The sequence below is a fragment of the Meles meles genome, chromosome 10 (genome assembly GCF_922984935.1).
Source record: "Meles meles chromosome 10, mMelMel3.1 paternal haplotype, whole genome shotgun sequence".
Classification (NCBI taxonomy): domain Eukaryota; kingdom Metazoa; phylum Chordata; class Mammalia; order Carnivora; family Mustelidae; genus Meles; species Meles meles.
Genome location: NC_060075.1, coordinates 2,626,319 through 2,648,189, shown reverse-complemented (window position 1 = coordinate 2,648,189; position 21,871 = coordinate 2,626,319). Strand labels below are relative to the sequence as shown.

At 65.1% G+C, this 21,871-nt stretch overlaps 1 protein-coding gene across 1 annotated transcript; it reads right to left on the bottom strand.

Moving 5' to 3' along the window:
- Nucleotides 1-2,783: 2,783 nt before the first annotated feature.
- SHH (sonic hedgehog signaling molecule) lies at nt 2,784-14,601 on the bottom strand. Its single transcript, XM_046019990.1, has 3 exons — nt 14,302-14,601; nt 9,037-9,298; nt 2,784-6,405 (listed from the first exon to the last, which is right to left on the bottom strand). The coding sequence occupies exons 1-3, from the start codon at nt 14,599-14,601 to the stop codon at nt 5,585-5,587; spliced, it is 1,383 nt and encodes a 460-aa protein (XP_045875946.1). The 3' UTR covers nt 2,784-5,584.
- Between the last annotated feature and the right edge of the window lie 7,270 nt (nt 14,602-21,871).

Sequence of the window (21,871 nt, the reverse complement as noted above, 5' to 3'; positions counted from 1 at the left end):
CCCCCAGACCCGGTCCGCTGGGCCGGCGGGGACAGCTGAGCTTGAATTTGGGTCATGGAGGGCGGGGGGGGGCAGGCCGCTCTGCAGCAGGGGACAGCCTGCGCCACACACTCCAGCCGGCCCGTCCTGTCTCCTTGACCCTCCTCTCTGGGGCTCGATCTGCTGTCCCTTGCTCTCTGAAGACACCGGGACGTCTGTTTTGAGCCCCAGCCGCTGGCCGCAGTCCCTGGCTCTGTTGGCCGGGCCGCGGGGCTGGTGTCCGCGCCCGCCTTCTCGCACGGCGGCCAGCAGAGGGCGCCCGGACTCCACTCAGGGGAGTGCGGTCCCCGGGCTCAGGCTGCGGCGGCCGCGCCGGTGGCGCTGGGGGCAGAGCCCGGGGCTGCGCTGACCCGGCCCCCGGATCTCCCTGATGCCCTCGGCTCCCAGCCGCCTCACACACAGCCCGACACGACCAGGGGCAGCGTGGAGGGCGCGGGCGACCGCCAGGAGCTCCCCCTGCGCCGAGGGCCGCGGCCTGCCCCTGGGGGGGGCGGCCTCCGGCTCCCACAGGCCTCCAGGCCCTGGACCCGCGCAGAGCGGCGGAGCAGGGACCCCCGGGAGGGCCGGTGTACAGCCCGGCGGGGGGTGGAAGGAAGTTGGCCACAGAGGCCCAGGGGGAGGCCCTGCGGGGGCTGGAGGCTGGGCCAAGGCTCACCCCAGACCCTCAGGGCCCCGGCCCGGAGCGAGGACGGTGTCTTCCCGCAGGCAGCACCCAGTCGGGAGAACAACCGCCAGGCCGGCGTTGGTAATAACCCGGAGGTGAGCCGGCGGGTGCAAGGGTGCTTGGTGTTCTCGTGCCGGAGCCCACCCGCGGGGGTCGATCCGAAACGGCGAATGTCGGACCCCCACCACCGCCTCCCGCCTGTCTGTCGGACAGGCTCCTGCTCAGCGGGGCCTGTGCGTGGCCTCCCGTTGGGTGGCCCGGCGCTGAGCGAGCAGCTCGGGCACAGTCTGGCCGAGGGGTTTGCAAGGATGCAGAGGTCACGGCCGGCGGCAGGGAGGCAGACGCAGAGACCCGGGAGCGGCTTGTCTTTCTGCCTGGCAGAGGCAGGTTCTCAAAGCGAATCCCTGCCCTCTCCTGGGTGTGGAGGAAGGAATTCCCCGTGGGGCGAGGGGCGGCCCCGGTGGGGAGGGCGTCAGTTTCCCCTGGAAGCAAACACTTCGGCCCTGACCCCGGGGGGGGGGGGGGTGGCGTCCGGAAACGGAGATCTCTTGTTCGGGGCAATGGTTTCCTTGGATTCTGGGCATAATATCTATTCTAATTTATCTCCAGTCTTCAGGTTTTCCAGCCCCTTACTCAGGCCAGCTCCCCCCTTCTGGGGACACAGCAGCCCCCATGGCAAGAACCACAGACACGCACTAAAGAGGTGATATTCTGTGTCCATGTGTCGCGGAGCAGGCCCCAGAGCCTGCGTAGAGGGTAAAATGCGAATTTTATTTCCTAAGGGTTTTCTTCTTAAGTGGAGAAAATCAAACTCAGCCCCAAGAGGGAAAGATGATCTCAAATCCAGACGTACTGATTTCTCCCCTGGGGGCTCTGCTCACGGAACCGTCTTCCTCTGCTCTTGCTCCCCGCCCCGCCCTGCGTGACAGGTCGTTTTGGGCTGGCGCACCCCCGCTCTGCGCTCCGCGGTGCCTCTCATGCCGCAGGTCCCCGCGGCTGCTGGTGGCTCTCCCTGAATCTGCCACCCTGTCCGTGGCTCTGAGTGAGGACAGAAGCGGGCAGGGAGCCGCTTTGCTGGTGTGCGCACACCGCTCTGTTCCCGGGCAGCCTCCTGCTCAGCGGCACAGCCAAAGCCTTCCCATCCTAGACCACAGGTGGCAAACTGTCTCCGCGAGGGTCCAGCGGAGAGAGACCTCAGGCTCTGTGGGCCACGTGGCTCCCGAGGCATCTTCTGTGCCCCAAGGCTCCGCCAGACAGACAAGACTCTGCCAGACAGAGTGCGAAGGAATTACCGGGACGGTGGGGGACAGGGTGTTCGAGATAACTTTATGGATGGAAACCGAAGTCTGAACTTCCTATAATTTTAACTTGTCATGAAATCTTATTCTTTAGGGTTTTTTTTCGGCCCTTAAAAATAATATGTAAAAACCCATAGCTCACGGCTGTCATTTGCCAACCCCTGTCGGAAAACGTACGCCCAGCAGAGCGCGTGCCCCAAACCAGGGCTCACCACGTGTCCAGTGACTTGCGCAGGAGAAGCCGCCTGGAAGCCCACCTCCCAGGGCCTCCCAACCCCTCCCAGTGCCGCGCGTCCTTTCGGAAGGACACGTCACCGGAGAGCCCAGAACGCGGTCAGAGGGCTTGGCCCGCACCAGCCCTGCCGCCGGCTCAGCGCTGTCACCGCCGCTCTGTTGCCACTTTCTTGCCACATCTTGCAAGCGGCTGGCATTCTCTGCAGGTCTGGCCCAAGTTTGCCGTGCGGGTGTGATGCCGGCAGCCGAGGGCCTCCACCAGGACCGGACAGCGCCACCTTGTCCCCCGAATGTCCCAGCCCCGTGCACCCACGCACGGGGGAGCCCTCCCCAGCCCGGTCATACCCCGCCACCGAGGCCTGCGCGGCTGGGGCCCCCGGAGGCTTCGCCTTTCACCTTTCAGCACAACGTGAGGACCGAGGGGGGCAGGATTCGTGCCACAGAACAGACAGGGCCGGAGGTCTCTGTAACTGCTTTAATTATTCAAACAATAGAGCACAAAGAGAACAGTTTCAAGTACATTGTGATACACGCTTTTGACAGGAAGAGATATGCATGTAGTCGCGAGGGAGGTGCGGCGACACCATGGGGACACTTTGCACAGACTCTCCGCCCCACGCACCCAAGGGCGCAGTGGACGCCGCGTCCCCTGGAGCGGACCGCACCCTCTGGTGTCGTATCGGGTTTCCCTACGGCGTGGCTCCCTTTTCTCGGCCACGAGAGGGAGGATTCTGAATGTGACGGTGCGTGAGCGGCTGAGGACGCGGAGCGGGGGGGCGTGCAGCAGTGACGGGGCCGCCACCACTCCTGACTGGGGCGGGGGGCCAGGCCCGGGTGCCCCCGCACCAGTGGTCCCCAACAGATGGGTCCCTTGGGGCCTGGCCCGCGCACCAATTCTCCCTTGGGCCGAGCAGGCTGACCGCTAACGAGTCCGGCAATCCACGAAGCCGGAGCTGTTGGGGATGCCAGGGCTAGACTCAGAACTGGATGGTCAACAGAGCCGAAAGCGCCAAATTCCACCAGGGACCGCGAACCTCGCACCTGCCAACCATCTAGAAGACCAGAGGAAAGTCTTTGACCCAGACAAACCGAGGACCACTCCTGGCTGGAGGGCCTGGCCCTGTGGACGCCGGCAGAGGGCAGGCTCCGGGGTGTGGGCCGGGCCGCCTGGCCCCAGCGCCGTCCTTCCAGGCCCACGGCCTCCTGGAAGAGGCTCTGCACGCTGGGCCAGCCACGCAGCAGCCCCTCGGGGGCCGGTGCTTCTGGCCGAGGATGCCACCCCAGGCCCGGCCTATGCGCACCATCTCCAGCCCCTGCCTGAAGCCGTAGGGCTCTGTTCTGCTCCCAGGACCCAAACCAGTCTCCAGACAGGCTGCAGGTGCTCGGAGGCCCCGTTTGCACGCAGCCTCCCTCCCAGCGCTGACCTGGGCCCAAAGCACACATCGTCGGGACAGGAGCCTCTGATGGGCCAGAGTGTCAGCCAAGGGCCGAGCCGAGTCCCTGACACATGCCGAGCATGGGGACTTCTCCCTCCAGACGCGGCTGACCTAGGGCACCAGCCACAGGGTGCCCACCAAAATGGCACCGTGCCCTAGGGAGGAAAGTCTACACCGAACAGCCACTCCAGACAGACAGCTTGGACTCGACAACACCAACGTGGCCCGAGGCCCCCAGCAGCCCAGAGACGAGCAGCCGCGACTGTGGGGGTGGGGTGCGGGCCCCCCGGGAGCAGGTGGAGGATGTGCGCTTCTCATTGGGTCGCCACGAGGGTCCCCGGGGGGCGCAGAGAAGGTCAACACTTGGCCCTCTCCTTGGGGACCCATCTGGAAATGGTACGCCCCGACTTCACAAAGCAGCTAGGGGCCTCCTCCCTTCGAGGCCAGAGGACCAGACTCTCCAAGTGGGGGCCACCCAGGGGAGGGCACGAGGCCTGCCGACAAGTACACGGAGCGCGGGGAGACAGTTCTGGGCTGCGCTAGCTCGGGGCTGGGGGGTGAGCGTGGAGCGGTGCCCGCACACAGAACCCCAGCCTCTGGAGTGCCCAGACACGCTCCCACGACACACAGGAACCGAGCTGAGTCTCTCCAGCGGTGGACAGAAACAAGCGGGTCTGGTTTCCTACTTTGGTTTGCTACTTAAGCTGTTCTGAATTCACAGTGTAAGCAACCATCTAAAGGTCACGCTGGGCACTCCTGTCGGCACCAGGTCTCCCAGACAAAGAAGCCAGAACAGAAAGAAAACGGGGCTGCAACAGGAGTTCTTAGTGATTGTATACTAACCAGTCTGTGCGTGGCACATTTTATTTCTATAAAACTATTACAAAATATTCAAAAATACATTTTAGTAAATTTACAGCAGTAATTTCTCAATTTATTAATGCAAAAACATCCTTTGTTTTTCTCTGTACAAACTACAGGCTCCATTCTTGTGGGCTTATCACTATGTGCGCTTTTAAAAAATATTATTTTCTAATAAATTCTTTGACGTTAAAAATAACAGAGTTCTTCCAGTTTGTCCAAAAAAAGAAAAAAGAAAGAAAAAAGAAAAGGAAAAAAGAAAAACGGTGTGTGTGTGTGTGTGTGTGCAACAGTCTTGACTTCCAAGAACATGGCCAAAATGGAAATGATGGAGCAAATATTAACCCTTGACGACGTACAGGACGTGGCTGTTACACTGGAAACTAGTTAAATTAAAATAATATATTTTCATATTTTACACTATTTCAAAAATGAAATGTCATTCAGTTAAGTATTGATCTCTCAAAAAATCTAATTTACAATTCTGTGTATAAAAATATAATTTGTGGACCCCCATGAAGCATGTTTCAGTTAACTCTTGCCGAAAAGCAGGCGTGGGAAGGAGTGCGGAGTGCGGAGTTTTGCTTTCTGAAAGTCAGGCGAGGGACGTGTAGAAAAATAGACTCTGAGCGGGTCGCTTGGCCTCACAAAATAATCTTTCCCCGTGAGTACAGTTCACATGATAATAATAAATTATCCGAGAAACAAACTATTTAAGGCTCTTGAAGGTCCGGTTCATATTATTTAAAACATCTATTCATACCAAACAAATAAATAGCCAGGAGAGGTGAAAAAAAAAATAACCAAAATAAAACAACCAAAAAATTCAAAAAAATATATATAAACTAAGCACGACGACAAAACTTCCCGGGGTCTCTGTTTCCTTATAGTCTACTTTGGACTGTCCTACTTTATTATTATTATTAATTATTATTATAATTAAAGTCTCATTCCGTGCGCTTTTCCGTGTGTCCTTTGCCGTTCCTCGCTGTCGCCCCCGCCCCCCGCCCCCTCCCGCGCCCGCGCCCGCGCCCTCCCCGGCTCGCCGGCCTTCAGCTGGACGGGACCGCCATGCCCAGCGGGTGCAGGGCCCCGCTGTCCAGCAGCCAGGTGCCTATTTGGTAGAGAAGCTGCGAGTACCAGTGGACGCCCGCGGCGCCCGGCGCGTCGGCCGCACCCGGCGCGGGGAGGGGCAGGTGGCCGCCGCCCCCGCCGTCGCCGTCCCCGCCGTCGCCGTCCCCGCCGCGGTCCGTGCGCGCGGGCGCCAGCACGGCCAGGAGCGCGTGCGCCAGGCGGAAGGGCGCGAAGGCCCGGTGCGCCCAGCCGTGCTCCTCGATGACCGCGTAGCACGACGCCAGCACCCGGTTGATGAGGATGGTGCCCTGCGCCGTGAGCGGCGCGTACGCGCCCGTGGCCTCCTCGCGCAGCGTCACGCTGTGCACCGCGGCCGGCAGGAGCCGGCGACCCCCGCCGCCCTCGGCCACCACGTACACGAGCTGGCCCGGGCGCACGCGGCTGGCGAAGAGCGCCCGGCGCCCCGGCGCGGCCCCCGGCGGCGGCCCCGCGCCCGCCCGCGCCTCCGGCTCCGCGGCCGCCGAGTGGTTGTGCGGCGCGACGAACAGCAGGTGCGCGGCGGTGAGCAGCAGGCGCTCGCGCGGCTCCCGCGTCTCGATCACGTAGAAGACCTTCTTGGCGCCGTCGTCGCGGTCCAGGAAGGTGAGGAAGTCGCTGTAGAGCAGCCGGCCCTGGTCGTCGGCCGCCAGCACGCGGTCCCCGGGGCGCAGCTCCCTCACCAGCTTGGTGCCGCCCTGCTCCAGGTGCACCGTGGCCGAGCCCGGGAAGCAGCCGCCGGACTTGGCGGCCACCGAATTCTCTGCGGGGGTTGGAGGGGGAGAGAAGAGGGGACAGGGTGGTGAGCGCCCACGCGGAGGCACGAGCGGGGCAGGGGCGCGCGCGGCTCTGGGGAGCCCCGGGGAGGGGGAGCCCCCGCGGTGCGGCCGGCCTCGCTGCCGCAGCCCCACCGTCTGGGTGACAAAACAGACGCAGACGCATTCCTCCACGACGCTCTTAGGGGCGGACCGGCCGCGACAAGGGTCGGCTGGCGTCTCCGGCGGGAGGCCGGTTACACTCCTTCCCTTCCGCCTCCCTCGCGCGCCAGCCCCGGCTCGGCTCACACCCGACCGACCGCGCCCCGCGTTCGCAGGGTGTTTGCTCTGCACTTGGATTCCTCCGGAAGCCTCCTCGAGCTCCTCGGGCGCGGGGGGGGGGCACCTCCCCCCCCCCCCGCGCGCCCCGCACGCCGGCTGAGCCGCGGAGACCCGTCGCCCCCCCCTCCCCCGCCTCCCAGCGCCCAGCCCCGCGGGGGGCCTTGGTGCGGCGGGTTGCAGGGGCCTGGGGGGCGGGGGCGGGGGGCGAAAAGCAGCTGTGGTCGTTGTAGCAACTGGACAAACATTCCCGGGAGCCGGCCGAGGTGCGAAACCCGGCGCTTGCGGATCTTCTAATTAAAATCCCACGAAGGGCCCAGCATTGTCGCGCTCTCGGCGGTGGACGGGAGACCCTCTGGGCAGACGGGCTACTTCCACCTCCCCCTGCCCTCGCCCGCCGCCCCCTCCCTATTTGCTCAGGTGCGCCCCCTCCCCGCCCCCCGCGGTCCGCGCGGGCTCTCCAGGCCGGGCCCAGGCTCTGTTTGCACAGCCAGGCCTCTCCCGGCGCTCGGGGCGCCTCTTTGAATTTTAAATGGCGCGGCCTGCTCCGAGCGCGGCGGCCGCCGGTTCTCAAGGCCCCCGGACTCCCCGCTTTCCCGGGCCCTCGGTCGCGCTCTGAGGCTCCCCGCCCCGAGGACAATGGCGGGAGCGGGGCGGGGAGCGGGGGCCGCGGAGCAGGGGCGGGGGGTCCGCATTCCAATCTCCGGGATCATGCTTTCCGCAAACAGAGATGCCAGAGAGAATCTTCTGCCGGAATTACAGAGGGTTTTTAATCTTCTCATCGGTTTCTGCGGCATGAAGTGCGGGCCTGGCCGTTGGAGGCCCGCCGGCGCCCCCCGGAATGCGACCCGGGGCGCGGGGGAGCCCGAGTCGTCCAGTCGCACGACCCTGCTTGACACGCAACGGCCCGCGCCCCGCCCGCGTGCGCCGAATGCCGATGAGCGGCTCTGCGCACCCCCCCCCCCCCCCCCCCCCCCCCCGGGCTGCCCTCTCCGGCCCGGAGTCCCAGTCCCCGCGCGGGATCACCGCTGCTCACTTGCGAGGACACCTCGAGGGACCCCCGCCAGGGGGACCCCGCGGGCAGGTCGGCCCAGGACGGGGCCGCGCGCCCAGGGAGCGCAATGGCGAGGTCCGGAGAAGGGCGCATCGGGGCGCGGAGCCCCGCGAAGTGGGGGCACCGCTTGCCCGTTCCCCCTTTCTCTGGCTTGAAGCCCAGCCGGCCCCCCACCGCCCCTTCCACACCTTTTCTTTCTGTTGTGATAAGAAACCACTATTTTCCTTCCCTACCAAGTGTGTCTTGACACCTTGAAAGTGTTTTTCTACTCACACATGCTGCTAAGACACAGTTTAGGAGACAAGTAGGCAGGGGGGCTGCGGGAAAGGCACGGTGCCTCCGAAATTCAGGGAGCTGCCCAGCTCCTGCGGGAAGACGCCAAGATCCGCAGAAAGTGCCTGGGAACTGGGAGGTCTGTGGGGGGTGTGGAGCCTTCCCTGCTCGGCTGTTCCTCGCCAGCGACAGCGTGTGGCGGTGTAGGCCCAGGCAAGTCACCAGCACAGGGCCGGCTGCCTGCTGCGGCGCACTCCCGTCGCACTCCTGACCCTGCCTGCAGCTCAGGGCAACCCAGCGGGCTCCTACTCGGGACGGATGCTCCTGGCCGTCGGCCTCCAGATGCCCGCAGCGGTGGCCGCCGCGTTTAGTACCTCCCACCGGGCCTCTCCCCAGAGGCTTAGCCGGCCAGTCAGTGTCAGGTTAGTGTCCACAGACCCTCAGCAGGGAGGAAAGAGGGCCGGGGGCTGACACCCTGGGCACACCCTCCTGGCTGATTCTTAAGCCTTAAAGGAGAGGAACCATCTAGGCCAGACCTGGCCGCCAGTGCCCCAGGAAGATCCCTTCCCCCATCTTCCCTGTCTCCACCACCTGCCGGGGGTGGAGGGGGGGGGGGGTGGGGGGTGGGGGGGGGGTCGCCTCCGGATACGGGGTGGGGGAGGCTCAGGAAGCCACATGCCCTCCACATCTGGGCTTGGAGCCCCTCAGGCCTCTGCAGCTCAAAGGTAGGGGCAGTCCCCCCACTTGTATAGGCTGGGACCCCACACCAGACACCGAGTTATCCCCGTTCCAGCCCTCCCTGCCCCTCCTGCTTCCCCCCAGCCCACAAGCATTTGTCTCTTTGCCCTGGATCCCACTGTGGAGCACCACGGCCACGACTCGTGGCAGCTCTGGAGCTGTAGGGGGTGGGTGGGTGGGGAGGCTTTGCAGGCACCGGGCGGGGGCATGGGGAAGGCCGGCCCCGCCGCCTCACCTGCTTTCACGGAGCAATGGATGTGGGCTTTGGACTCATAGTACACCCAGTCGAAGCCGGCCTCCACGGCCAGGCGCGCCAGCATGCCGTACTTGCTGCGGTCCCGGTCCGACGTGGTGATGTCCACGGCCCGGCCCTCGTAGTGCAGCGACTCCTCTGAGTGGTGGCCGTCTTCGTCCCAGCCCTCGGTCACCCGCAGCTTCACGCCGGGCCACTGGTTCATCACCGAGATGGCCAAGGCATTCAACTTGTCCTTACACCGCTGTGGAGACAAGGGGGCCCCAGCAGACGTGAGTCCCAGGTCTGCCGCCCACCCCGGTACCCGCGTCGTCTGCCTGGCCCAGTCCCTGAGGATAAGGGCTCTGTGGACAAGCAGGGGACAAGGCCCGGAAGGCGCCCAGCTCACTGGGCGGAGGGGCACTAAGGGGCGAGGCTGGGGTTACGTCTGCTGGCGGAGCCCGTCCTCTGGCGGATGGACCGAGGGCCTGTCTCCAAGATCTGAGCCAGCAGAGATCCTAGCTCGCCGGAGGAGATGACATTTTTTTTGAGACAAGTAAACTGCGTGTGTCTCTGACGGTAACTGCACGGCCTGCCAGGCACGGCCCCCCAGTGGCTCACTCCTCCCCGGAGATACCCTCCGCTCCCCTCACACCCCTCTCTGTGGCCCCATTTCTCACACCTGTGCAAGACTCCACCCTTGCGCCCTGCCTAACTCCCTCACCCGGAGGCCGGAGAGAGGCCCAGGGTGCAACTTAGGAGAAATAAGGAACCCGGCGGTGGCTTCTTACAGAGCGAAAAGCCTTGGGTTATCTCTGGACCCTCCCTCTTCCCGGGTGCCTATCTGAGCCCCGGATCCAGCCTAAGGGCGGGAGGGAGGTGGGAAGCTGATAGCCACAGGGAGGGGGCAGGAGGGGGCCCAAGTGAAAGGCAAGCAGGTGAGTTATGATTTCCAGTGTGGGCCAGGCCTGACGACAGACATTCTTTATCTGGACGGCCACATTCCTTTTCTCCATAGCCCTCTTTTCTCCGGCTTTTCTGTGGTCTGATTGTGTCTCTTGTTTTCCTTAACCTGTTCCCTTCCCCCCCTCTTGTTTTCTTGGCCCCAGAGCAGAATGGCGTCCTGCAAGTTTGAAGAGCAAACTTAAGAGGCGGAGGGAGGGCGCGGGAGGGGGCGGGGTGTGAGGGGTGGGGGATGGGGAGCCAGAGAGGCCCGAGGCCTCAGAACCCTTGGGGAGTGTCCCCCACCCCACCCAGGAGGACGCTGCGGGGGCTGTGCTGGCGGAGAAACACTCAATGGGCAGGACACAGGCGAGGGCCAAGTGGAACTCAGGGTTGGGGGAGCCTCCCCTGCCATTCTCGGCTCACATTCGGAGAAGGATGCAAGAGAAAGCAGCCGCCGCAAGTTCGCGGGTGTGTTTGCACCAACTCGCTACCGGGGAGTGCACAGTGGCGCTGGGGTGCGGGATTCAAAGGAGGGAAATGGTGGCGGGACCAGGAAGGGCTATTCCGGGACAGCCAGGCCCAGGGCGCGCAGGACAACTTCAAGTTGACCTCCGCAGAGGGTAGGGTGATCCCCGCCAGGGCTTTGGACCATCAGCAGGGTGTAGGGAAGGCTCGGTGGAGGACCCTACTAGCAGGTTGGGGTTTCCGACCAGCGGGCGGGGAGCTCCGGCTGGTGCTTCTGTGCGCGCTTTGTGGGGCCTTGAAGGCTGCGCCACAGGGAAGCGCCGCGTGTTGGACGGCCATAAAAACCGGTCACACGGTTGTAGGGTTAAACATACAACAAATGGGGTGGGGGCGGCCCTGCTAACAGGTCGGCGCTGGCAAGGTTTCTGGGCCCGCCAGCAGTTTTCTGTAATAATAATAATAATAATAATAATAAAGTCGGAAGGGCAGAGTTTGAGTGAGGTCATCTTGAAGATTGAACGCGTTTTACATGAAAATCAATCAGTAAACCAGGGTCGGTTCCGAGCCGGGCGGGAGGCCGGCCGCGCAGGCGCACACCGCCCACACGCGCACGCACACCGCCCGCGTCCCGGGCCCCGCGGCGGCCCCGCTCCCTTCTGCGGATCGGAGGAAGCCTCCACGGCTCTCCGCGGGGCAGCCTGGCCAGGGGAGGGCGGGATGGGGAGGCCACGTTCCGGCCCCCACCGCCCGGAGCTGCGCCCCCAGGGCACGCGGAGCAGGGCCCCAGGCGAGGAGCCCCAGGCCGAGCCAGGCCCGAGCGGCGCCCCGCTTCCCGCGCGCCCTCGCCGGGCTCCCCCGAGCGTGGCGCGGCCGCGGCCCGGTGCCTGCAGGACTCTGTGCGCGCGGCCGGCGGGAGAGGCGCGGGCGAAGGGAAGCCCCGGCGGGTTAGCGATTCACTGGGTCGTGCGCAGCCGGGCCGCCGGGCCGGGCTTCTGGGCGGCGGAGGCCAAGGTGGTCCCCGCGTCTAAGCCCTCGCCACCTCCCCGGTGTCCGCAGCCCCCCCCGCCCCCACCCCGTGCCCAGAAGCCCGAGCAGGACTGTCACCGCCGACGGCCGCCAGGCTTTCCCAGTGCGGGGGAGGGGTGTCCCAACTTCAAACGAGACCCCCCCCACTCCCCACACACCTGTCTCCACCCCCTGCCCCCACTCTGCGACAGCGGACCCCTCTTATCCAAACAGGAGCGCCCTGCTCGAACCCTCGCACAGAACGCACACAGAAATCTACTCGGCGTGGCGTCCCCGGCTGTCCCTCCCGCGGCCCTCGCGCCCTGCCCCAGCGGCCGCCTCCTGCCCCCGGAGCCCCCCGGCCGCCGCGCCCGCGCCTGGCACCCGCGCCTGCGGGGCGAGCGTGTCTGTCTGCGCTTCCCCCTCTCCGAGTTAATATTAACCAGGAGCTCCTGCGTTCCAGAACTGCTCTGAAAGTTCCACCGGGGACGGTCTTGCCATGGTTGAGGGACTTGGGCGGCAGTCACGTTAGACAGGAGAGGCGCGGAGGGACGGCCAGCCCGGGACGAGGGCCGCGCGCCCCCAGAGCAGGAGCCGGGTGCTGGTGTGAAGTGCGGGGCCAGCGGGGAAGCAGGTCCCCGAGGAGCGCTGAGCTCCCGTGGCCGGGGAGGCGTTCCCCGCCTCACCCCTTCGCCCCTGGCCCTGCCCTTCACCCCCGGTCCGCCGCCCCCGCCCCGACCCTTAGAGCCCGGGAAGAAGCGAGGGCGGGAGAGGGTGACCCGCAGGGCGCCGGCCAGCACGCTCCCCCCCCCCCCCCCCCCCCGGCCACCCGCGTCTCCAGGGGACATCTGCGGGGTGCGGGCTACAATCCTGGCCCCGCTCTCCCCACCCCACCCCCACGTCGGCTGCCCCTCCCCCGTCCTTTTGTGCTGGGAATGGGAATGGCCACTGCCTAAGGGAAAAAAAGTATTTGTTTTCGTTTCGTTCGTCTGAGGGAAGTTGACAGAAGGTCAGAAGTTCAAATGCTGCCAGCGCGCACGAAGGCCAGAGTGGCCGGCGCGGGGTCGCTCGGCCGTGGGTCCCCGGCGGGCGGCTGGAAGAGGGACCGGGGCCGGGGGCTCGGCGGGGCCGCCAGTCCCGAGGCTCCGCGCTGCGCCCTCGGCGACCCCGACCGTCGGAGTCCCCGCGGCCCTGGCCCGCGCCCAGGGCCGCAGCCCCGGCCGCGGGGACCGGTCGCCCCGGAGGAAGGGGCGCCGAGGTGCGGCCGCCGGGGTGCGCGGCTCCGCGCTCGCTCGTCCGCGACCTGCGGCGGGACCCGGGGGCCCCTCGCCGGCGTCGGCCCCGCGCAGCAGCCCCGCGCGCACGGCGACCCCGCGGGCTCCGGGACCTCCGCCGCCCCCCGCCCCCCGCCCCGCCGCCTTCCCGGCCTCGCCTCCCGCAGCCCCCGGCTCCGAGGGACTCCGGGAAGGCCGCCCCCCGCGCGCGGGCAGCGAGGGCACCCAGGTCGGAGAAGTCCCCGCAGCCGGCCGCGCCCCTGGCGCCCCGCGGCCTGCGCCGAGTTCACGGTCGCTCGCGCTGCTCGCGGGCACAGGCGCGCGTCCACACTCGCGGGCCGGATTTAAGGTGGTCGCGAGCAGATGCGAGCGCGGGGAGGGGAGGCCGGTAAGGACCCGGCGGTCGGCTCCCTCGGCCCCTTCCGTCCGCTCCGGCCGGCGGCGCGTCTCCTTCCTCCCTCCGGCCTGGCCGCCCCAACCCGGCTGGAGGCGCGCGGCCCGGAGGGGCTCCCCGCCCCGCCATCCCCGCCCACCCTCCCCGGTACTTGCGCCCGCCGCCGCGGCTCCGTCAGCTGCGGTGCGCTCCGAGCCCGGCAGAGAGGACTTGGATGTTTTAATAGGGCAATAAAAAGGATGTTGACCTATATTCGCCAGGAAGTCCATTTCTAGCTCAGTTATACGTGCCTGGAGTTTCGGAAAGTCAACGGTTGGCGGGGAGACGCGCAGCCGGAAGGCTCAGGCAGAGGTGCGGAGGGAGGGGGCGCGAGTTTGGCTTTGGTGCTCGGTCCTAGCCCCCTCCCGCCAACACCGAGGCGCTCCTCGGTGCGTGCCCGCAGGTTGGCCGGAGTGATGCAACCCGGGAAGTTCTAAGTCCCTCCCCTCGAGGACCGCGGCCCCGGAGAATGGACGCGCATCCTTAAAGAAATATCAATACGTTCACACTCTGATGGGCACCGCTGCCCCGGGTGCGCCGGGAGTGGAGCTGTGCGAGGCACTCAGGGACCAGGCGGCGCCTGGGGAGCCCCTGCCTTTTGTCAGCACGGCCTCCCGGCTTTTCCCACCGAGCGTCTTTGGTGGGGGGCGGCGGCGGGGGGGTGCTGGTGGGAAAGGAGAGCACAGGGAGAAGGGAAGGCGTGAGCTCCCCTGTCTCCTGCCCAAGGCTGCATTTGTACAGTGACCTGGAAGCCACTTTAAGATTAGGGGGATTTCTGCCCCCCTCCCATTCCCAGCCCCAGCTCGGGAGGGCCGTGATGCCCCCAGAGCCGAGGTCTCCCCAAGTTACCAGCCAGAGCTGGGGCAGGATGGGAAGGCCATCCCAGCAGGACAGTGCAAATCAGGGCCACGGGTGGACCACACCTGCCATCCTGACCCCCACCCCCCCAAACTTCTCCCGCTGGACCCCTCAGCTCCGTTCCCCTCGGGGAAGAGGCAGGGGTGGCGGCAGGCAGGTGGGTGGGGAGGGAGAGGGCGAAGGCGCCTTGCTACCCGCCGAGGAGCCCGCAGACTGGGTCTGAGCGGCTGCTCGCACACAGCCCCCCCGTGAAAGCAGCACATTCCACGCCCGGCGCTGGGTTTCTACCTGAGTCATCAGCCGGTCCGCTCCTGTGTTTTCTTCATCCTTAAATATGATGTCGGGGTTGTAATTGGGGGTGAGTTCCTTAAATCGCTCCGAGTTTCTCGAGATCTTCCCTTCGTATCTTCCACTGGCCCCGAGGGTCTTCTCGGCCACGTTGGGGATAAACTGCTTGTAGGCTAAAGGGGTCAGCTTTTTGGGGTGCCGCCTCTTCCCAAATCCCCTGCCGGGTCCGCACGCCAGCCCCGGGCACAGCAGCAGTGCGGAGACGAGCACCGCCAGCAGACGTCTCCCCAGCGGCAGCATCTTGTCCGCGGCGCCCAGTGCCTTCCACGCCGTCCCCGCGCGGGGCTGGTGCGCGAGTGCGAGCGCGTGTGCCTGTGCGCGGGGCTTGCGCTCTCCCTTCCTGGCTCGGCTCGCTGCTGGCTCCCTCGCTCTCTGCCTGGCTCTTTCTCTTCCTATATAACCTCGCCCGCCGCGGCTGCGGGAGACTGGCCACGGATCCCCACCCAGACGGGGGCTGGCACGGCAGGCTGCTGGTCGCTGATAACGGAACACATCGGAGTTGGGGCTGAAGACAGCAATCAAAAGACAAAAAGAGTCTGATTTTAAATGGTAGCAAGCCGGGAGAGCTTGCGAGACAGGCTGCCCTCCGCGCTATATTATAGCCAGCAGGGGCGGATCTGATTGGCCAAAGCAGCGCAAGCTTGTCTTCTGATATTTAACCCTAAAAAAGACTAAATTTTTTTTTCTGCTGCTGCAGTTGCTTTATTTTCACCTGAAGTCTTTGAGTTAAAAAAAAAAAATCTTTCCGGAGACAAAGGTGGGCGGGAGGGAGGAGGCACAGCTCCTCAGGATAACACCCACTTACCCCTGCTTTGTGCGCGGCCTGCGTTCCCCCTTCCCTTCCTCCAGAATGGTAGGTGCTTCAGTTAAAACCAACTTAAGTTTTAAAGGACAGTCTAGACCCCCCCCCTTTCCAAGCTTGGGTCATCAAACAAATATTCTCTCAAATGTTTCAGGGCCAGGGCTGCCCAGGTCCTATGTAAACGCCGTTGTTTTGTTTTTTGTTGTGTTTTCCCAGAGACTTTATCCTGCAGGCCAAGGCTCGCTGCCTTTTAAAGACAGAGGGTCTGCGCCCCTCCCGCATGCTCAACACCCTGGGATGCTGGTGACTCTCACTGACCACAACTTACAGCCTTGCTATTTGACGTGCTTCAAGCGCCTGGGAAAAATAGCAAAATGCTTCTCCTTTATTGTGTTTCAGCTAATGCATTATTTTTCACCCTCTGGAAAAGGGTTGCAGGCGTGCTCAGGAGCTGGGGCAGAGTGGCCTGAGGGACCGTCCGGCTGGCTGGGCCAAGCCTGTCTGCTGCTCCCGAGCTCAGAGAAGGGAGCCGTGCTGGGGCCTGCGTGGTGGGCGGAGGCCCATTGTGCCTGGGGGCAGTGGCGAGTGGGCACGGCTTCGCGCACGCCACCCCCACCGGATCGATGGGAGCAAAGTGCAGGCCAGGGATGAGCGGAATGTGGAGTCCAGGCTCTCCCACATCGGCTGCGGCGCTGGCTTTCTGCGCTGGGCTCTGCGAGCAGCCCTCAGAGTCGCAGGGCCGCAGCCCAGGGTGCGGCGGGTTCCCGGGGGAGCGCTGTTTTGGTCACTCAGGGCACAGGGCTCAGAGCCAGCAATACTGGGGTCCCCGATCCCTGCACTGCTTTCAGGAAGAAACAAAACAAAACAAAAACAACAACCTACAAGTCCTATTTAAACCAGGAAAATAAAACCCGAAATCTCCCATTTTGCAGAACACAGCCTCCCCTCTCACCCCCCACCCGGTCTCACTCCCAGAGAGGAATTGCTCCAGAAAAAAGCAAGGGAGAGAGGGAGGGCTCTTGGCGGAGGATGGAAGTGCTGGCCCTGGAGTGTCCTCTGTGAAGTCGAAGGTCTCCCTGGACCCCAGCCCAGCCGGGGAGGTGGGAGAGGCCAGAGCGAAGGCTGGGCCCTCACGACGGTGGGATGTCCCAGCTGTCCAGGCAGGTGTCCCTGCAGATGATTTTGGGGGGTGTGGAGGGAGGGGGGCACCTTGAGAGCCGTCTAGCTGGGCCTTGAAGAGACTGTTCTCGGGGCTCAGCCTGTCGGGCCCCCAGGACTTGATCCAAGCTCTGTCCTGTGGTTTGGGAAGAATCCACATCTCAGGGGAGCGCCCACCTCTAGGCAAGACGGGGAAGCATCGCCAGTTCCAGCAAGGCCAGCGGGTGAAGGAGGGTCTCCATTCCGCCAATAAAGGGCCAGACCCCATGGCCCGGCTGTGAGCGTCTGTGGGTCTGTGCTCCCAGGAAGACAGACGCAGAAGGGACATCCACCTCGTGCCAGCGCTGCGTGGGGTGGCTTCAGAAGCCACTGGACCCCCAGGACACTCCAGCCTTCTGGGCTCCTCCCCCCCCCAGCCTCTCCCTTGCAGACCAGGCACGGGAGAAAAGGGGCCCCAGCACTGGGTCATGACCCCATGCCCAGGGCCTGGGAGGCTGTGTGGAGTCTTGGGCCAGCTGGAAGGAGTGTGCCTGGGATACGTGATTCCCAAATGTGCAGGCACCCTGGCCCGCCACTTGCCACTTGGAAGGCTGAGCAGCACAGGGCTGGGGCCCTGGGGGGCTGGGCGCCGAGGGCTGCCTCTGGGCTGGCAGCAGGAAGGGCTCACGCCTTGGCCCTGCGCTCCTTGGGGGTGACCAAGGGGTCCCCAGGCCTGCTGGCTTCCTCAACCTAGGATCCTCCTCCCTCTTGTGGCTAGCCAGGACATCCCAGAGCCCGCCAGGGGCCACCTGCCCTAGGACGGCCTGTCCTCAAGCAGAAAGTAACCATGGACGGTGACACCAGCCCCGATGCCTTCCTTCCTGGCGTTTGCTCCTGCCGAGAGCTGGGGACAAAACTCGGTTGTGGTTCTCATCTGTTGCCTTGGAAGCAAGGGCTCCGGAGCCCCCCACTTCCCTCCACTCGTCCCGCCCCCTCCCCACTCCCCAGACGCCAGACCTGCCGCAGTCTTCCACCTCCAGACGCCAGATGGCTCCCTCTCTTTGCCTTTCCCCTCCCGACGGTTCGGGACCTCCCCAGGCAGGTTAGAGGTTCCAAACCCAAGCCCCTGCCTGACCCGGCCAGACGTCCCGACACGCAGGATCCAGCTCTCATTTGTCTGGGCTCTGCCCTTCTCTCCCGTGGTCCTCGGCACCCACCCTCCATGCCCCACCACCTTTCCGTCCTTCCCTCCTTCCCTCCCCTCCCCCCTCCATCCCCCCAGCCCTCCATCCCTCACCAGCATCCCTGCTGAGGACAGGTGGCTGCCTGTCTTCTGTCCCCACCCCCCAGGAGGCGCCTCCCAGCCGGCCCCCCCTCCAGCCCCGCCGCTAGATGGCCTCCTCACTCTGCCTTCAGCCTCCGGCTCCGCCAGTCTGGGGAATCCCGCAGACCAGACTGGGAGGCCCTGGAAGGGGTCTGGCCAACTTGGTCCATCCCTCTCCCCAGTGTCCGTGACCCCCTCGCTTCCCTGTCCGCGTTGGCACCCACAGGCCCGGAAGCTGGCGCTCGGGCCTCCCCAGGAAGCCCCTCACTGCCTCCCTTCAGGGGCGCCCACCGCCTGGGGTCGGGCTGTAATCTCGCATTTCCTGGAAGAGGTCTCTTCTGTAGGACTTCTACTCACTCTCTTCTCTGTGCGTCTCCCCGGTCCTGTCTCTGAGGCTGTCCCGGCGTTGGCACGCTGAGTCGTCGTAGCTCCAGCCAGGGCCTCCCTCCGAGTTTTGGAGGGACACAGACCTCCAGCCCTGCTCTCCTCACCCATGGCCCTTGCCCAGTCCCTGGACCTGGGGAACCTGAGTCTCCAGCTTCCTGGCCCAGGAAAGGCCCCACTGTTCCTGACTCTAGTCCGCATGTGGGTGAACAGCTCTCCTCTCTGTGCCGAGACCGTGGGGCAGGCCTGGAATGGCGGCTGGCCTCCCTCCACAGCCCCGTCTTGCCGTTGCCACCAGCCGGCCAGCAGCGTGTCGGGAGGGAGGCCGCCCACACCCATGAGACCTGCGCAAGCGGCTGGGGCCTGCCGCCCAGCGCCTCTCAGCGGAGTGGAGCGGGGCAGACAGAGGGCGCTCCAAGGGGACAGGCTGGGTGCCCCTGGCTACGCGCCATACCATGCCCCGGGGCAGGACCTGGCATCCCCCTGGCTTCAGTCAGTCTGTCCGGCAGGAGGACCAATGACCTCCCTGGGCCCCTTCTGTCCCTGCAGCCCGTGGTCCCAGCCCCGTTCCTGGGTGGCTTCGCTGAGCAGGCCGTGGAGCGCCGGGATGCCTGTGAGGTTGCCCGCCCCAGGGGACGTGCATGTGTGTGGGATGGACTTTCCTTCATCGCACAAAGCCCCTGGGAGGCGGTGAGCAGGCCCCTCCCCCAGGACTGGCCCAGCCCGTGTGGCACTTGCTCCGGGGCAGGTGCCGACATCGGGGCTCCTGCAGGAGGACGCCGGCAGGCTGAAAGGCCGCGTGTTGTCCCGTGAGCACGCCAAGGCGGGTGCACTCGGCCTGGACTGCGTGGCTTTCTGAGGTGTGATCTCCTCTCTCTAGACCCCCGTCCGGCCCGTAGGATCACTTACCTGCACCCTGAGCCATGGCTGCTTCTCCCCAGGTCTAAGCTATGCCTTAGGTGTGAGTGGCCCTTCCAGTTTCAGGGTGGTTCGGAGCCACCCCCTGGGAGCCCAGGACGGCCCGTGTGAGTGGGGCCAGAGGTGCCCAGGAAGTGAGGGGTCTCTTGCCGGCCCCGGGCCCGGTGGTTCTGGTCCCAACCCTGGTGTGCTCCCCACCCCCTACCCTGGCCCAGAGCTATCGTGAAGCCCTACTGCGAGACGGTCACTCCTTGGATCTCTGGACCTCGTTAAGACGCAGAAGGCCCTGGAAAACTGAATCCAGTCCACTCTCGCTGCAAACTCGGGTCACCTGGGGAACCGCCATGACCAGAGGCAAAGGCAGCAAACCCTGGCAGGCTGTCCCGGCACAGCACGGAGCTCCCCACTTTGCCAACTCCCCCGATGGGATCCCAAGAAGCCCTGGAGGTGGGAGCCCGTGGGGAGGCGCGGACGTGGTGGGTCCCTGTCCTCGGGACGCCCCCGTCCTCCTGGAGAGCCTCCGTGTCTGCTCCCCTCCGGTCCTGCAGGCCCTGGTGGGCAGCTGCGGATCTGCGCCCGCCCAAGGCCGAGGAGCGGCTGGTGTGGCTGTTTCTGGTTCTAGAGAGCAGGTGTGGGGGTGGGAGGGGTGGGTGTGCGTGTGAGTGAGTGTGCGTGGGTGAACACGGGGAGGACATGGGTGTGCGGGCGTGAGTGTGCGTGCACGAGAGATGATTGTGCAGGTGTGAGTGTGCACGCGTGTGAGAGATGGCGTGTGCAGGCGTGTGCGCATGCGTATGTGTGAGAGGCCGAGTGTGCAGGCGTGAGTGGCAACGTGAGTGTGCAGGTGTGACTGTATGTGCAAGACAGGCACGAGCATGCACGTGTGAGTCTGAGTTTTGCATGTGAGCGTGCAAGTGAGTGTGGCTGTGTGTGCCTGTGAGTGTGCACGTGTGAGTGTCTGTGTGTGCGAGGGATGCTGGGAGTGTGCAGGTGTGGGACGGGGACTCTGGGTCCTTGGAGAAGGAAGGGCCCGGGACCGGAGCAGACGCGGCGCCGGCTGACTCCTCACCGGAGGGCCTGGAAGTGGATTCGGAGCAGGACCAGGGTCCACGTCCCCGAGGGGCCTCTGTCTGGGGAGTGACGACTGGAGGCCTTTCCCACCTGCTGCCTGCTTCCACCCTGCGCAGGGAGAGCCCCCATCTCTGGCTCATTCGGCCACTCCGGGGGGGCGTGGGAGGTCCTCCTGACGGCCAGCACGTGCCCATGTCATCTGGGCCCCTTCTGTCCAGCACCTGCTTTCAAAAGAGAAAGGGCCACGCGGCCGCCGTAAGCAGGCGCACAGATGCTGTTCCTCGCAGCCCGCAGGCTGAGCGGCCAGGGCTGCACTCGGCTTTCCCGGTGGAGCATCGTCACGAAGCCTCCTCCTCTATCCCCAGCTGCCCAGCTCGGCACCCTCCCGCTGAGCTGTCTCCTGAGCCCTCCCGGATTAGAGGGGGGTCCTCCAGCCCTCTGCCCCCCGACTCCCCGATCCTAGCCTCAGAAGAGTCAGGGAGCTCACCCAGGTCCCTTTAGACCGGGGAGAATGAGAACCAAACCCCTTGCCCCCGCCCTAAGGGCTCCTTGTCCCCTCGGCACGACCCTCTGAGGCCTCTACCCCATGGCCAGGATGAGCTCCGTGGCAGGAGGCGCTGGGCTGCCCAGGGCCCTTTGGCTCGCTGGGCACGTGCTCCAGCGACAGGCAGGTGCGGAGGTGGCCAGGCGCCTGGGGATCCATTGGGCCAGCCTCTGAGACGGACCAGCCCCTGAGACGGACCAGGAACTGCGCTTAGGCAGACGGGGCGTCCTCCTCCCAGGCCCGCCCCTTTTCTGCTGTCTGGGAAGGGGCAGGGACATTTGCCCCGACTGCGCACAGATGCGGAGTCAGAGGCATGGGGAGGGGAGAGGCAGGTGTGTCGGGAGGGCGTCGGGGAGACGGGCACTGAGCGTGAGCACACAGTTGGACTTCACCCCACTAGCAGATGCCGCTAGAGCCTTAGTAACTCAACGGGCCTCTTTCTTGTGCTTCTCTCGTTACCCTAATATCTGGGGGTGTTTAATAAGATTGCTGGTGGTGTGCCCCAGCTTCCTGCTCCGCAGCTGGGCCAGGAATTGCTGGAGGGGTGCCGTGCGGGGCACTGGGGAGGCCGTGTCTATGCAGACCACGAAGCCTGGCCCATGGTGGCTCTGGCGTGGCCTGGGGGAGGCCACGGAACGCTCGCTCAGACGGCGGAGCAGGGCTTTCTCGAGGAGCGCGCGCGGTCAGCGGTGGAAGGCAGCACGGGACAAGCCTGGCTTCCCAGGACTCCCCCTTCGTGTGCACGGAGCCCCTCGCCCACCGAGCTGCACGGGGTGACGAGTTAAATCTCCAATGTCCCTTCAGCTGGGGGAGCTGTCTGTTGATTCCGGGGGGACTTCCATTGCCCCTGGGTAAACCCAGATAACCAACCCGACAGCCCTGGGAGGCAGGGGCTGCGGGGCAGGCGGGGAGGCCTTGGCCCAAGGAAATGCATCTCCCCGTGGGAAATCCTGCGTCTGCCCCACGCGGTCGTCTGGCCGGAGAGCGCCCTCGGGAGGTCCTCACGGGTGGGGCAACTCCTGCTGTTTCTCCGTCTGCTCGGTGTCGTCCTGTTGGTGGCAGGCAGCGCCATCCTCGAGGACACAACATGGGGGCCGTGGCCTGCACACCTGGAGAGACCGGGATGACTGTGAGAGGTGATCGCCTCGGCTCCGGGGATGGCTCAGATGCTCGGTCCCGCTGGTGGGCAGGACTGACCGCCCCCCGGGGAGGCAGGAGTGTGTCCTTCTGGTTTATAGATGAGAAAGTGGAGGCGCGAAGCCGAGACCCCCTCCCCCACTGGCGGGGCCCCTGGGGGGGACGGACCTCAGGTTCTGATCAGAGCGAGTGA